General features: G+C 41.3%; 1 protein-coding gene across 6 annotated transcripts in view; it reads left to right on the forward strand.

The window, feature by feature from the left end:
- Positions 1-16,302, forward strand: part of MEI4 (meiotic double-stranded break formation protein 4) — a 330,746-nt gene extending 314,444 nt beyond the window's left edge. For 4 of the 6 annotated variants that reach the window (XM_056565916.1, XM_056565918.1, XM_056565919.1 and 1 more), the window contains one exon: positions 15,928-16,273. In XM_056565916.1, coding sequence (XP_056421891.1) covers positions 15,928-16,126 — 199 coding nt within the window. In that variant the 3' untranslated portion in view covers positions 16,127-16,273. Of the gene's footprint in view, positions 1-15,927 lie in introns of all 6 variants that reach the window. The other 2 variants (XM_056565921.1, XM_056565922.1) reach the window with 2 other exon arrangements.
- The last annotated feature ends 459 nt before the right edge of the window (positions 16,303-16,761 follow it).

The raw sequence follows: 16,761 nt of genomic DNA on the forward strand, positions 1-16,761 counted from the left end.
CCTATGCCGTCCTCCTATCCCATCTTGCTATCCCGTCCTCCTATCTCAACCTCCTATCCCGTCCTCCTATCTCGACCTCCTATCCCGACCTCCTATCCCGTCCTCCTATCTTGACCTCCTATCCCGACCTCCTATCCCGTCCTCCAATCTCAAGCTCCTATCCCGACCTCCTATCCTGACCTCCTATCCCGACCTCCTATCCCGACCTCCTATCCTGTCCTCCTATCTCAACCTCCTATCTCAACCTCCTATCCCATCCTCCTATCCCTACCTCCTTTCCCGTCCTCATATCTCGGCCTCCTATCTTGACCTCCTATCCCATCCTCCTATCTCGACCTCCTATCCAGACCTCCTATCCCGTCATCCTATCCCGACCTCCTTTCCCGTCCTCATATCTCGACCTCCTATCTTGACCTCCTATCCCGTCCTCCTATCTCGACCTCCTATCCCAACTTCCTATCCAGACCTCCTATCCCGTCCTCATATCCCATCCTCCTATCCCGACCTTCTATCCCGACCTCCCATCCCGTCCTCATATCCCGACTCATAATATGTGTACCAGGTAATGAAATAGCTCCAGCCTAATGGAAATTATATGGGAACATACATTTCCCATTGATTTGCATGGGACTTTAAAAAAAAAAACCCTGACCCTCACAAATGGGGGTAGTTAAGGGTTAAATTAACTATCCTATATTTTAAGTGGACATTTAAGTAACATGTGACCAAGTATTATCGAAATATCTCCAGCCGTTTGGAAGTTATGCAGTAACATATATTTCCCATTGACTTACATTGGACTTTAAACATAAGCCCCGCCCCTGGAAAATGGGGGCGAGTAAGTGTTAAATTACCTATCCTATATTTGTTATTGACATATAAGTAACGTGTGCCAAGTTTCATGTTAATATCTTTAGCCGTTTGAAAGTTTTTGTGGAACATACATACATACATACATACTTACACACACACACGTTGAGTTTTATATATATAGACTAGCTGAGTACCCGGCGTTGCCTGTTTTTTCCTTCCTCATCCTTGTTGGGGAGGAAAATCAACAGAGGAGGAAGCTTTTGACTTCATATCCAATCCCCATATATTGTTGTCATATCCCAACCCCATATCCCGTCCTCCTACCCCGACCTCCTATCTCAACCTCCTATCCTGTCCTCCTATCCCGACATCCTATCCCGACATCCTATCCCCTCCTCCTATCCCGTCCGCCTATCTACCCCTCATATCCTGACCTCCTAACTCGACCTCCTATCCCACCCTCCTATCCCAACCTCCTATTCCATCCTCCTATCCCCTCCTCCTATCTCGACCTCTTATCCCGACCTCCTATCCTGACCTCCTATCTCCACCTCCTATCCCCTCCTCTTATCCCGTCCTCCTAACTTGACCTCCTATTCCGACCTCCTATCTCGACCTCCTATCCCGTCCTCCTATCCCGACCTCCTATCCCGACCTCCTATCCCGTCCTCCTATCCCGCCCTCCTATCCTGTCCTATCCTGTACTCATATCCTGACCTACTAACTCGACCTCCTATCCCATCCCCTCCTACTATCTCGACCTCCTATCCCGACCTCCTATTCCGTCCTCCTATCTCGACCTCCTATCCCGTCCTCATATCCCGACCTCATATCCCAACCTCCTATCTTGACCTCCTCTCCCGACCTCCTATCCTGACCTCCTATCCTGTCCTCCTATCCTGTCCTCATATCCCGACCTCCCATCCCATTCTCAAATCCCGTCCTCAAATCCTGACCTCCTAACTTAACCTACTATCCCGACCCGTAATATGTGCACCAGGTATTGAAATATCTCCAGCCGTACAGAAGTTATGTGAGAACATACATTTCCCATTGATTTTCATGGGACTTTAAACAAAAACACTGACACTCACAAATGGGGGTGGTTAAGGGTTAAATGAACTATCCTATATTTTAAGTAGACATATAAGTAACATGTGACCAAGTATTATCGAAATATCTCCAGCCATTTGGAAGTTATGCAGTAACATATATTTCCTATAGAGTTGTATGGGACTTTAAACATAAACCCCGCCCCTGGCAAATGGGGGGGAGTAAGGGTTAAATTACCTATCCTATGTTTGTTGTTGACATATAAGTAACATGTGTGCCAAGTTTCATGTTAATATCTTTAGCCGTTTTGACGTTTTTGTGGAACATACACACATACATACAAACAAACACACACACACACACACACACACACATTGGCCCTCATTTACTAAGAAAATCGGGTTGTAAGTCTATCTTGCTTTCTTACCCGACTGCTTTTTTCCCCTGGCATTTATTATTATGTTGCATCCTGTTTGTCGCACGTGGGTTTTGGTTTCCAACTCCTCTGAGTTGTCGGGAAAAAATCCACAACAATTCAACAAATTCGGGTTGGAAACCTTTATAAATACGTGGGAAAGCTCAGAAATGTCGGGTTACGCCCCTTTTTCGGGTTTGGGAGAATCCACATCGGGTCCGTCGGGAAAAAATGTTGCATCGTGTCGCAGACTGGCGCACGATGTCTGCGACATGTCGCAGACAAAGATGCGCCAAAAAAAACAGACAAAACAAGTCGGGTTTAGAATAGTAAATGAGGGCCATTGTGTTTTATATATATAGATTTATTCTCAAGATACATTATGCCTCTGCGGGCACAGACAAAGGCATTAAGCTTGTGTGCCTATATTCACAATGTTATGGTTATGTTAAGGTGTACTTACTGTATCATTCTTCTCATTATATATATATATATATATATATATATATATATATATATATATATATATATATATATAATCTGTAATAAATAAGCAGGTACTTTCTGTTGTGTCAAATAGTTTTTGAAGACTTTGCTTCCAATGCTATTTTATTTGTTCATTTTTTATAACTTGAGATTGTAAAACACTGAGGAAAATGTTTGAATTATATTACGAATAAGAAATAGTAGTAATAATTCTTTCAACCAGCAGATGTTGGAGTTCTGTGCTTGTGGAGTGAATTTAGCAATTTATTAGAAAGATAAACCCTACGATACTAACCCTTTAACAGTGAAGAATGGTATTTAGTTTGGCCACATGCATTTTTGTGATTGGACACTTAGGCTTTAAAGCAGTTAGCTCTAAGTGGACAACGGTTAGCAGTGTATTCAATACAGTCTTTTGTAGATACTTTCTATATTCCTGTTATTGTAAAATAAAATGATGTCCTCTTGTATTTTTTTTTATGCTTATCTGGATTACCAGAACTGCAAAGTGTGTAGGACAATGTGTTGTATAACACAAGGTTTATTATTCCTAATTTAATAATCCAGCATTGTTCACAGGCCACTGTAGCTTTTATTTTTACCTTTTAAGGTTCAAATTTCCTTCTTTGCTGATCATATTCCCTGATAATAAAGAAACATATTGTTCTCTTGAATATTTTCTGTTTAGAAACTGCCATGTTGACTTTCTAATATCCTCTTTTATCAGTCTTCAACAAATACTATTTCTGTACATTTAAAGATCAATGTCTCTCCAAGATGTAATGATATTAAACAATATGTCTGTTCTCTTTGTTTACTCATTTTGTAGTAATAAGGGCATGAACTATTTTTTAAAGTAAATTGGCTTTTATTGTAAAGGAGTACTGTGATGTAAGACAATTTATACTCTGTACTAAGGATAGTAGTGCCTGATCACCCAGCTTTCCCAGTGAATGGAGCTGTGTTGACCACAGCACAAAGCGATGGCCAGCACGCCCCTCTGTGAAGTATTTGTGTATCTCTGGCTCTCCCATAGAGATAAATGAAGAGACGTGTTGACCACTGCTTTGTGTGGGGTAAACAGTCTCCTTTTACGGAGCGAAAGGCAGGAGATCGCGGGGTTCTCAGCAGTTGGACCCCCGGCAATCAAATATGTTTATATATTTTTATTTTATTTATAAAATTGGAAGAGTAAGGCTATTTAAATTGTTACTAGGGAAGGGGCTGATTAATATTTAAAAATATATATTTTATTATTTACTTAACATTTTTTTAAGTCTCCATAGGGGACTAATAATAGCAATCTTTCGATTGCTGGTACCCTAGAAAATTTCTTCAAGGGTAGAATGTAATCTAAGAATTAAATCTAAGATACATTAACTCTTTTCAAAACTGTTTACAAAATCATAGCCAGATATTCTGTAGTGTACAAAAGCTTTAGACAGGTATGGAAAAGGGTGCAGAGTAAAAATGTTTTAACCCCTTAATGACGCAGGACGTATATTTACGTCCTGCGCCGGCACCCTCATCACATCGCGTCGGTCCCTTATCATCAACGGCCGGGACCCGCGGCTAATACCACACATCGCCGATCGCGGCAATGTGCGGTATTAACCCTTTAGAAGCGGCGGTCAAAGCTGACCGTCGCTTCTAAAGCGAAAGTGAAAGTATCCCGGCTAGTCAGTCGGGCTGTTCGGGACCGCCGCGGTGAAATCGCGGCGCCCCGAACAGCTTGCAGGACACCGGGAGGGCCCTTACCTGCCTCTTCGGTGTCCGATCGACGAATGAATGCTCCGTGCCTGAGATCCAGTTAGGAGCAGTCAAGCGCCAATAACGCTGATCACAGGCGTGTTAATACACGCCAGTGATCAACATAGGAGATCAGTGTATGCAGTGTTATAGGTCCCTATGTTGTGTTAATAAAGGTCATTTAACCCCTTCCCTAATAAAAGTTTGAATCACCCCCCTTTTCCCATAAAAAAAATAAAACAGTGAAAATAAAAATAAACATATGTGGTATCGCCGCGTGCGTAAATGTCCGAACAATAAAAATATATTGTTAATTAAACCGTACAGTCAATGGCGTACGCGCAAAAAAATTCCAAAGTCCAAAAAAGCGTATTTTTGGTCACTTTTTATACCATTAAAAAATGAATAAAAAGTGATCAAAAAGTCTGATCAAAACAAAAATTGTACCGATAAAATCTTCAGATCACGGCTCAAAAAATGAGCCCTCATACCACCCTGTACATGGAAAAATTAAAAAGTTATAGGGGTCAGAAGAGGACATTTTTAAACGTATACATTTTCCTGCATGTAGTTAGGATTTTTTCCAGAAGTACAACAAAATCAAACCTATATAAGTAGGGTATCATTTTAATTGTATGGACCTACAGAATAATGATAAGGTGGCATTTTTACCGAAATATGCACTGCGTAGAAACGGAAGCCCCCAAAAGTTACAAAATGGCGTTTTTTCTTCGATTTTGTCGCACAATGATTTTTTTTCTGTTTGGTCGTGAATTTTTGGGTAAAATGACTGATGTCACTGCAAAGTAGAATTGGTGACGCAAAAAATAAGCCATAATATGGATTTTTAGGTGGAAAATTTAAAGGGTTATGATTTTTTTAATGTAAGGAGGAAAAAACGAAAGTGCAAAAACGGAAAAACCATGAGTCCTTAAGGGGTTAAAATAGTGTTATTTGTTTGTTTTTAACTATTAACAAAATGAAAAATGATTGGTTCAATGCTGAAAAATGAAGATAGTTATCCATCATACAATACTATCTAGGAAGTGTCTGACTTTATTCTGCAGCAGGACAACCCCAAACATACATCCAATATCATTAAAGGGGTACTCAAAACATTTTTTAAATAAATTGGTGCCAGAAAATTAAAAAGATTTGTAGATTACTTCTATTTAAAAATCTTAATCTTTCCAGTACTTATCAGCTGCTGTATACTACAGAGGAAGTTCTTTACTTTATTTCTTTTCAGTCTGACCACAGTGCTCTCTGCTGACACCTCTTTCCATGTCAGGAACTGTCCAGAGCAGGAGCAAATCCCCATAGCAAACCTCTCCTACTCTGGACAGTTCCTGACATGGACAGAGGTGTCAGCAGAGAGCACTATGGTCAGATTGAAAAGAAATTCAAAAAGAAAAGAACTTCCTCTGTAGTATACAGTTGCTGATAAGTGCTGGAAGAATTAATATTTTTTAATAGAAGTAATTTACAAATCTGTTTAACTTTCCGGAGCCAATTGATATGAATTTTTTTTTCCCACTGGAGTGCCCATTTAAAATTATGGGTTTAAATGATTTTTATTGAGGTTTTTCCCTTTAACATTATGGATGTTCAAAACTTTTTTTTTTTTTTAGATGTATTACTTTTTTGTAAAATCTGTTGCCAAATGTTTTTTTGGTTTAAAACATACTCCAATATACTATTTGTTTCTGTAAAGCAGGGACGTGCACACATAGTAGTGAAAGGGGGCTGGAGCCCCTGCCCTTTTCCCCACCTGCCCCTCTAGTACCCTCACAAAAGGAGCTGCAGACTCAGGGTGATAGGTGCAGTAAAAAGGATCCGTTGCTGGGGAGTTATATGTGGTTTAATGGAGGGTGCTGTGCCCTCCCTGCAGCAAGGGGGCGCCACTCACCCTGTCATTATCTGCCATTTCTCTGCTTCTCTTCACACGGAGGAGACAGGAGCAGAAGAGGCAGATAGAAGCCCCGCCCACAGCATGTCCGCCCACAAACTTCAGTCTATGCAGCTCTTACTGTAAGTGACTGTAAATATATGTGAGTGATTGTATGTCAGTGTGTGTATATGTGTGTGTCTATCTCTATGTATGTGCCTATATATGTGAGCAAGTGAATCTATGTATGTATGTATGTGTGTGTGTATGTATATATGTGTGTGTGTATGTATATATGGGTATGTGTGTGTGTGTGTGTGTGTGTGTCTATATGTATATGCAGAGAGGGATGGCTGGGGCCTTACTGTAAGTGGCTGTAAATATATGTGAGTGATTGTATGTCAGTGTGTGTGTGTGTGTATGTATATATATATATATATATATATATATATATGTATGTGTGTGTGTGTCTATCTCTATGTATATGCAGAGAGGGATGGCTGGGGCCTTACTGTAAGTAATTGTAAATATATGTGAGTGATTGTATGTCAGTGTGTGTATATGTGTGTGTGTGTGTCTATGTTTATGCCTATATATGTGAGCAAGTGAAACTATGTGTGTGTGTGTGTGTATGTATGTATGTGTGCGTGTATGTATATATATGAGCAAGTGAATCTTTGTATGTATGTATGTATGTATATATGTATGTATGCTTATGCAGAATTATAAAACTACATCCCTTTCCCTTATCCCCTTACACCCTTCCCTTCAATTCCCTGGTTGGACTTGATGGACATATGTCTTTTTTCAACCATACTAACTATGTACTATATGTATATATATATATATATATATATATATATATATATATATATATATATATATATGTATATGTGTGTGTGTGTGTGTGTGTATGTATATATGTATGTATATTTATATATGTGTGTATGTATGTATGTGTGTGTATATATTTTTATATATATGAGCAAGTGAATCTATGTATGTATGTATATGTATGTGTGTGTGTGTGTATATGTATGTGTGTGTATATATATGAGCAAGTGAATCTATGTATGTATGGATATGTATGTATGTGTATGTGTGTGTGTGTATATATGTATGTGTGTGTGTATATATGTGAGCAAGTGAATCTATGTATGTGTGTGTATATATCTGTGAGTGATTGTATGTGTGTACCTGTATGTATGATGTGCTTATTGGCTATATCTTTTAGTATATATTCCATGTTATATGTGTGTCTGTGTATTTATGTTTCTTAATGTATATTTGTACCTGTATGTATGTGTCAGTGTCTCTATGTATATGTGTATATTACCTATGTACTGTATGTGCCTTTATGTTATGTGCTTGTATTTATTGTATGAAGCACATCATTAGGGAATTATTGGAGGAATGTAAGCACAGTATATAGGGAATTTATGGAAGCACAGTATATATTTCATTATATTGGAACATTATATTTTTATCTATGCTGGCACTGTGTATAGATCCTTAGGGTGCGTTCACGCGTGCCTATTTTTGTTGCAGATTTTGCTTCCCATTGACAATGGGAAGAGAAATCTGCTAAAGCAAATCTGCAGCAGAAAATACGCACGTGTGAACGCACCCTTAGGGGTGGCACAGTATAGTTAAATAATAGTGGCTCAGTATATAGTTCATTAATGGTGGCACAGTATATCGGGAATTAATAGATTAATGGTGGCACAGTATATAGGGAATTAATAGATGAATGGTGGCACAGTATATCGGGAATTAATAGATGAATGGTGGCACAGTATATAGGGAATTAATAGATGAATGGTGGCACAGTATATCGGGAATTAATAGATGAATGGTGGCACAGTATATAGGGAATTAATAGATGAATGGTGGCACAGTATATAGGGAATTAATAGATGAATGGTGGCACAGTATATAGGGAATTAATAGATGAATGGTGGTACAGTATATAGGGAATTAAGGGGGGTACGATATATAATTAAAGGGAAACTGACAGGCTGTTTACTCACACTAAACCCAATACACTAGGTTACAGTGCATGCATACAAAAATTGGTCTTTCCATTTTCTAGGTATTGCCCCACATTGCTAGTATGCGAAGTCAGTCTTGTGCGCAATGGAGGCAGAGCTTCCCTGCCTCCATCCTGTATGCTGTGCTATGCCTGGCCGTCTTTGTATATTTATAATTCTTTCTTTTGCCAATTCTTGTATATTGTAGCATGTAAGCATATATTAGTGTGGTGTCCATCTCTTCAGTGTAAGAACCAGAGCTGTGTGGAGATTCCTGCATAAGGTGGGTGCTGGGTTATTGGGGATGGGTGATGGGTGCTGGGTGATGGGTGCTGGGTTATTGGGGATGGGTGCTGGGTGATGGGTGCTGGGTGATTGGAGCTGGGTGATTGGTGCTGGGTGATTGTGGATGGGTGATTGGGGATGGGTGCTGGGTGATTGGGGATGGGTGATTGGGGATGGGTGCTGGGTGATTGGGGATGGGTGATTGGGGATGGGTGATTGGGGATGGGTGCTGGGTGATTGGGGATGGGTGATTGGTGCTGGGTGATTGGTGCTGGGTGATTGGTGCTAGGTGATTGGTGCTGGGTGATTGGGGATGGGTGCTGGGTGATTGGGGATGGGTGCTGGGTGATTGGTGATGGGTAATTGGTGATGGGTGATTGGTGATGGGTGATTGGGGATGGGTGATTGGTGCTGGGTGATTGGTGCTGGGTGATTGGTGCTAGGTGATTGGTGCTGGGTGATTGGGGATGGGTGCTGGGTGATTGGTGCTGGGTGATTGGTGCTGGGTGATTGGTGCTAGGTGATTGGTGCTGGGTGATTGGGGATGGGTGCTGGGTGATTGGTGCTGGGTGATTGGTGCTGGGTGATGGGTGATTGGTGCTGGGTGATTGGTGCTGGGTGATTGGTGCTGGGTGATTGGTGCTGGGTGATAGGTGATTGGTGCTGGGTGATTGGTGCTGGGTGATTGGTGATGGGTGATTGGTGATGGGTGATTGGTGCTGGGTGATTGGTGCTGGGTGATTGATTGGTGCTGGGTGATTGGTGATGGGTGCTGGGTGATTGGGGATGGGTGATTGGTGATTGGGGTTGGGTGCTGGGTGATTGGTGCTGGGTGATTGGTGCTGGGTGATTGGTGATGTGTGATTGATTGGTGCTGAGTGATTGGTGCTGGGTGATTGGTGCTGGGTGATTGGGGATCGGTGCTGGGTGATTGGGGATGGGTGATTGGTGCTAGGTGATTGGTGCTGGGTGATTGGGGATGGGTGCTGGGTGATTGGTGCTGGGTGATTGGGGATGGGTGATTGGTGCTGGGTGATTGGGGATGGGTGCTGGGTGATTGGTGATGGGTGATTGGTGATGGGTGCTGGGTGATTGGTGCTAGGTGATTGGTGCTGGGTGATTGGGGATGGGTGATGGGTGATTGGGGATGGGTGATTGGGGATGGGTGATGGGTGATTGGTGATGGGTGATTGGTGATGGGTTCTGTCATATAGAGGTCAGACCGGGGCATATAGGGGGAGATTTATTAAAACCTTTGCAGAGGAAAATCCTTCTGCAAAACGATCTGATTGGTTGCTATGGGCGACTGCACCGCTCTTTCTATGCACAGGTTTTGATGAATCTCCTCTATAATACAGTATATTATAGTGCAGCTGTCACATGTTTTCTGTAAATAAGACTGACAGCACAGACAAAGTGTATATACACATGGCAGACCTCAGAGAAACTGTTCTTGACTCGATTTTACAAAAACACCAACTTTTATGGGGGCTAGGAATGTCGGGGAGGCCTGGCGGGAGTCCACTGTATCCCTGGGCCACAGCACATGAGTTAACCCTGTAGACGCTGCGGTCACTGTGACCGCGGCGTCTATTAGGATTACAGAAGGAGGGAGCAACAACTGTCACCATCGGCGCTCTGCAAAGTGAAAGCAGAGCGCTGATGGTTGCCATGGCAACCGGAGGACTGACAGTAGCCTCCGTTGCCATGGCAACATGAGTGATCAGTCTCTACCTAAGGTAGGGACTGATCTTTCCTATGCCTGTCAGTACTGACAGACATAGGCAAAATTCAATGGAGTACAGATGTGTACTCCATTGAATTCTGTGTATAACAGTAAAACAAAAAAAAGTTAAATGTGAAATAAAGTGAAAAAGAAATTAAAAAAGTGAAAAAAAAATGTGAAAAAAAATTAAAATAAAAAATATGAAAAATAAAATGAAAAAAATTGGAAAAAAATAGTAAAATAAATTATATATATATATAATACACCCCAACACAAACTCAAAAATAGTCCCCCCAAAAACATCAACATGTCCCGCAAAAAAAGAGTCCATACACAATTGCGTCAGTGAAAAAATAAAAAAGTTATGGCTCACAGAATACGGCGAATTAAAAACGTGATTTTTTTTACTAAAATCGTTTTTATGCTATAAATGAACTAAAATATAAAAAAAAGCATAGAAATTTGGTATCGCCGTAACCGTATCAACCTGCAGAGTAAAGTTAACATGTCTTTTATACCGCATGACGAACGACCTAAATTCTTTTAATAAAAAACAACTGCAGAATAGATTTTTTATGTATATCACCTCATAAAAAATAAAATAAAAAACGCTCAAAGTGTCACATGTACCCCAGAATGGTACCAATAAAAGCGTCAACTTGTCGCCCAAAAATATTTTTTCACCCCAAGGCCTCTGCAACTTTATATGATGCCAACAAAATATCCTAAACTAAAAGGGTGCCCCAAAATCCACATAGCACTCCTTCATGTCTGAGGCCTGCATGAGAGACACATAGCGCAAAACGGCCACATATGGGATATTTCTAAAAACGTCAGAATTCAGGGAATAAATCTTGAGTTTTATTTCTTTGTCAACACCTATTGTGTTACAGAAAAAAATGGATAAAAATGAAAAATCTGCAAAAAAAATGAAATTTTAAAATTCAGCCTCCACTTTGCTTTCATTTCTGTGAAGCACCGAAAGGGTTAATAAACTTCTTTAATGTCATTCTGACTACTTTAAGGGGTGCAGGTTATAAAATGGGGTGATTTATGGGGGTATCTAACATTCAGGCCCCTCAATTCCACTTCAGAACTGAACTGGTCCCTGAAAAATCAGATTTTGAAATTTTCTTGAAAATCTGGAAAATTGCTGCTAAACTTATAAACCCTCTAACATTCTAAAAAAGTAAAATAATGTTTATCAAATGATGGGAACATAAAGTAGACATATTGTAGATGTGAATTAATCATTAATTTGGTGCGATATGACTATTTATGGTACAAGCATAAAATGTAAAGTCTAGAAAAATGCAAATTTTTCATTTTTTTGGCAAAATTTTTCATTTTTTTTACAAAAAACGCTGAATATATCAATCAAAATTTACCACTAATGTAAAGTACAATATGTCACGAAAAAACAATCTCGGAATTGGATTGATAAGTAAAAGCGTTCCAAAGTTATTACCACATAAAGAGACACATGTCAGATTTGAAAAAAAGGCCTTGGTCATTGAGGCCAAAACAGGCTGTTGAGTAAAGGGGTTAAATTATGAAAAGTGCCCTCTTTTTACTTGAGCCCCTGCCCTTCAAAATGTCTGTGCACGTCCCTGCTGTAAAGGATTAATTTACTTTCATTTAACCCCTTAAGGACATAGGGCGTATCCATGTGCCCCCGTTTCCAAGTCCTTAAGGACCGAGGGCGTATGGATACGCCCTGAGCATTTCCGGCCCCCGCCGCTAGCTGGAGCGGAGCCGGATGCCTGCTAAAATCGTTCAGCAGGCATCCCGGCATATCGCCCAGGGGGGTCATTATGTCCCCCCATGTCGGCGATTGCCGCAGATCGCTGGACAATTCAGTCCAGCGATCTGCGGCGGATTCCGGGTCAGAGACGGCCCCGAACAGCCATTGCCAGGAGGGGTGAGGTGGCACTGGTGCCACCTCACGATCGCCCTGATTCGTCGGCCGGATTACCGGCCGACCAATCAGGGCGCCTGCTGCGGGTGTCACTCCCGCAACCCGCTTCGCCCCTCTTCCGGAGGACGTGAGTGGGTGCGGGAAGACGACCCCGGGTGCTGGGGACCCCGATCCCCGGCGTCCCTGTTGGGATTGGGGCCCCAGGAGCGACGGCGGCGGCGAGGGACTGACCTGTGCGGCGGCATCGTGGAGCAGCAGCAGGAGGTGAGTGACAGCCTCCTGCTGTTGCTTAGCAACAGCTCCCAGCATGCAAAAAGGGCATGCTGGGAGCTGTAGTTATGCAACAGCAGGAGGCAGACCACCACAACTCCCAGCATGCCCTTATGGGCATGCTGGGACTTGTAGTTTTGCAACAGCTGGAGGCACATTTTTCTATGGAAAAGTGTACCTTCAACTGTTGTATAACTACAACTCCCAGCTTGCACAATCAGCTAAAGTGCATGCTGGGAGTTGTAGTGGTGCATCTGATGGTTGCATAACTACAACTCCCAGCATGCCCGTTGGCTGTCGGTGACTGCTGAGAGTTGTAGTTTTGCAACAGCTGAAGGCACACTGAGTTAAGTAGAAAACCAGGGTGTCTCCAGCTGTTGCATAACTACAATCCCCAGCATCCCCAGCCAAAGTAGTATGCCTCCGTCTGTTGCATAACTACAAGACCCAGCATGCCCTTCCACTGTCCGTACATGCTGGGGGTTGTAGCTTTTGCAACAGCTGAAGGCACACTGGTTGCCAAACTCGGTGTTTCACAACCTGTGTGTCTCCAGCTGTTGCAAAACTACAACTCCCAGCATGCACTGATAGACACACACTGAGAGATACATGCTGGGAGTTGTAGTTTTGCAACAGCTGGATGTCCCCCCCCCCCCCCCCCCCAATGTGAACGTACAGGGTACACTCACATGGGCGGAGGATTACAGTAAGTATCCGGCTGCAAGTTTGAGCTGCGGCAAATTTTCTGCCGCAGCTCAAGCTGCCAGCGAGAAATTACTGTGAACCCCCGCACATGTGACTGTACCCTAAAAACACTACAATACACTAACACACAATAAAATAAAAAGTAAAAAACACTACATATACACATACCCCTATACAACCCCCCTCCCCTCCCCAATAAAAATGAAAAACGTCTGGTACGCCACTGTTTCCAGAACGGAGCCTCCAGCTGTTTAAAAACAACTACTCCCAGTATTGCCAGATAGCCACTGACTGTCTAGGCATGCTGGGAGTTTTACAACAGCTGGAGGCACCCTGTTTGGGAATCACTGGCGTAGAATACCCCTATGTCCACCCCTATGCAAGTCACTAATTTAGGCCTCAAATGCGCATGGCGCTCTCACTTTGGAGCTCTGTCGTATTTCAAGGCAACAGTTTAGGGCCACATATGGGGTATCGCCGTACTCAGGAGAAATTGTGTTACAAATTTTGGGGGGAATCTTCTGCTATTACCCTTTTTAAAAATGTAACATTTTTGGGAAAACAAGCATTTTAGGTAAAAAAAATATTTTTGTTTTACATATACAAAAGTCATGAAACACCTGTGGGGTATAAAGGTTCACTTAACCCCTTGTTACTTTCTCCGAGGGGTCTAGTTTCCAAAATGGTATGCCATGTGTTTTTTTTTTTTTTTTTGCTGTCCTGGCACCATAGGGGCTTCCTAAATGCGGCATGCCCACAGAGCAAAATTTGCTTTCAAAAAGCCAAATGTGACTCCTTCTCTTCTGTGACCTGTAGTGCGCCAGCAGAGCACTTTTCACCCCCATATGGGGTGTTTTCTGAATCGGAAGAAATTGGGCTTCTAATTTTGGGGGGTATTTTCTGCTATTACCCTTTTAAAAAATGTAAAAATTTTGGGAAACCAAGCATATTAGGTTAAAAAATAAATTTTTTTTTTTACATATGCAAAAGTCGTGAAACACCTGTAGGGTATTAAGGTTCACATTACCCCTTGTTACGTTCCCTGAGGGGTCTAGTTTCCAAAATGGTATGCCATGTGTTTTTTTTTTTGCTGTTCTGGCACCATAGGGGTTTCCTAAATGCGGCATGCCCCCAAAGCAAAATTTGCTTTCAAAAAGCCAAATGTGACTCCTTCTCTCCTGAGACCTGTAGTGCGCCAGCAGAGCAATTTTCACCCATATGGGGTATTTTCTGAATCTGGAGAAATTGGGTATTAAGGTTCACTTTACCCCTTGTTACGTTCCCTGAGGGGTCTAGTTTCCAAAATGGTATGCCATGTGTTTTTTTTTGCTGTCCTGGCACCATAGGGGCTTCCTAAAGGTGACATGCCCCCCAAAAACCATTTGTCGCTCCTTCCCTTCTGAGCCCTCTACTGCGCCCACTGAACAATTAACATAGACATATGAGGTATGTGCTTACTCGAGAGAAATTGTGTTTCAAATACAAGTAAAAATTTTCTCCTGTTTACCCCTTGCAAAAATTGGGTCTACAAGAACATGCGAGTGTAAAAAATGAAGATTGTGAATTTTCTCCTTCACTTTGCTGCTATTCCTGTGAAACACCTAAAGGGTTAAAACGCTGACTGAATGTCATTTTCAATACTTTGGGGGGTGCAGTTTTTATAATGGGGTCATTTATGGGGTATTTCTAATATGAAGACCCTTCAAATCAACTTCAAACCTGAACTAGTCCCTAAAAAATAGTGAGTTTGAAAATTTTGTGAAAAATTTCAAAATTGCTGCTGAACTTTGAAGCCCTCTGGTGTCTTCCAAAAGTAAAAACTCATAAATTTTATGATGCAAACATAAATTAGACATATTGTATATGTGAACCCAAAAAAAAAATTATTTTGAATATCCCTTTTCCTTACAAGCAGAGAGCTTCAAAGTTAGAAAAATGCAAAATTTTCATTTTTTTCCATCAAATTTGGGGATTTTTCACCAAGAAAGGATGCAAGTTACCATAAAATTTACCACTAAGTTAAAGTAGAATATGTCACGAAAAAACAATCTCGGAATCAGAATGATAACTAGAAGCATTCCAGAGTTATTAATGTTTAAAGTGACAGTGGTCAGATGTTCAAAAAATGCTCTGGTCCTTAAGGTGAAAAAGGGCTCGGTCCTTAAGGGGTTAAAGGAGTACTGTAGACACTTATGCGCAGGATAGGGGATAAGTGTCTGATCTCCAGTACAGGGACCCGGTATGACCCTGCTCTGCCCAGCTAATGCGCATGTCCACGCGTCCCCTCCATACAGCTCTATGGGAGAGGTAGGTATGCACGAACGCTACATCTCTGCCTCTCTCATAGAGATACATGGAGGGGGCATGTCGGCCGTGGCATCATGTTGCGGCCGACACGTCTCCTGCACGGGAGAGCCGCGGCAGAGTGAGGGGCGCTGTACAGGAGATCGAGGGAGTTCCCAGACCTATTGATGCAGATCTCCTTTAATTACTATTTTCATCAATGGCAGCATGATTATTATTATTATTATTCAATTAAAATCCTTAATATAAATAAATCCTAAATTATTTTTATTATTACTATTACAGGTCCAGGCCAAATACAATATTACTAAATATGAGAATATGTCTTTGCTATGTACATTGCTGGAAAATCTTCTGCAGCGTAGAAAAGAAGATGAAGAAGGATTGCATTGTAAAGTTTTGGACAGTGAAACAAAATTGTTTGTGCAGAACCTTGACCATACAGTACTCCAGATTTCAGATGGATTTCCATTGCTCAGCCTAATCTTATGGAGATTAGGAACTTTAGTTTCATACATAGAAAATTGATGGGTTTTTCTATTACCAAAAACTTACATCTATAAAAATGAAAAAACTGTTGATTTTATTTCAATTATTATCTTACTGTTTCCTGTAATAAATTTTAAACTATGTGCTGTTTTTTTTATTTTTTTTAATCCTTAAAGGGGTACTCCATTGGAAAAACTTTTTTTTTTTTTTTTTTTTAATCAACTGGTGCCAGAAAGCAATTTACAAATCTGTTTAACTTTCTGGCACCAGTTGATTTAATTTTTTTTTTCCACCAGAGTACCCCTTTAATTGTTAAGTAATTGGGATAATGTGATATGATGTATGCTATATGATTTAAGAAAAGAAAGCAGCTGCTTTTTAAATGTGACATCATGACAGTTTAAATCTGTTTTTAAGTAATATCTTTATTATTTATATTTATTGTTCCTGGACTTTTGAAGGGATATTAAAGAGGTACTCCGCCCCTAGACATCTTATCCCCTATCCAAAGCATAGGGGATAAGATGTCTGATTGCAAAGGTCCCGCTGCTGGGGACCCCAACTATCTCAGCTGCGGCACCCAGACATCCGGTGCACGGAGCGAACTTCACTTCATGCCGTATGACTGCT

Source organism: Hyla sarda, chromosome 3 (assembly GCF_029499605.1).
Source record: "Hyla sarda isolate aHylSar1 chromosome 3, aHylSar1.hap1, whole genome shotgun sequence".
Classification (NCBI taxonomy): domain Eukaryota; kingdom Metazoa; phylum Chordata; class Amphibia; order Anura; family Hylidae; genus Hyla; species Hyla sarda.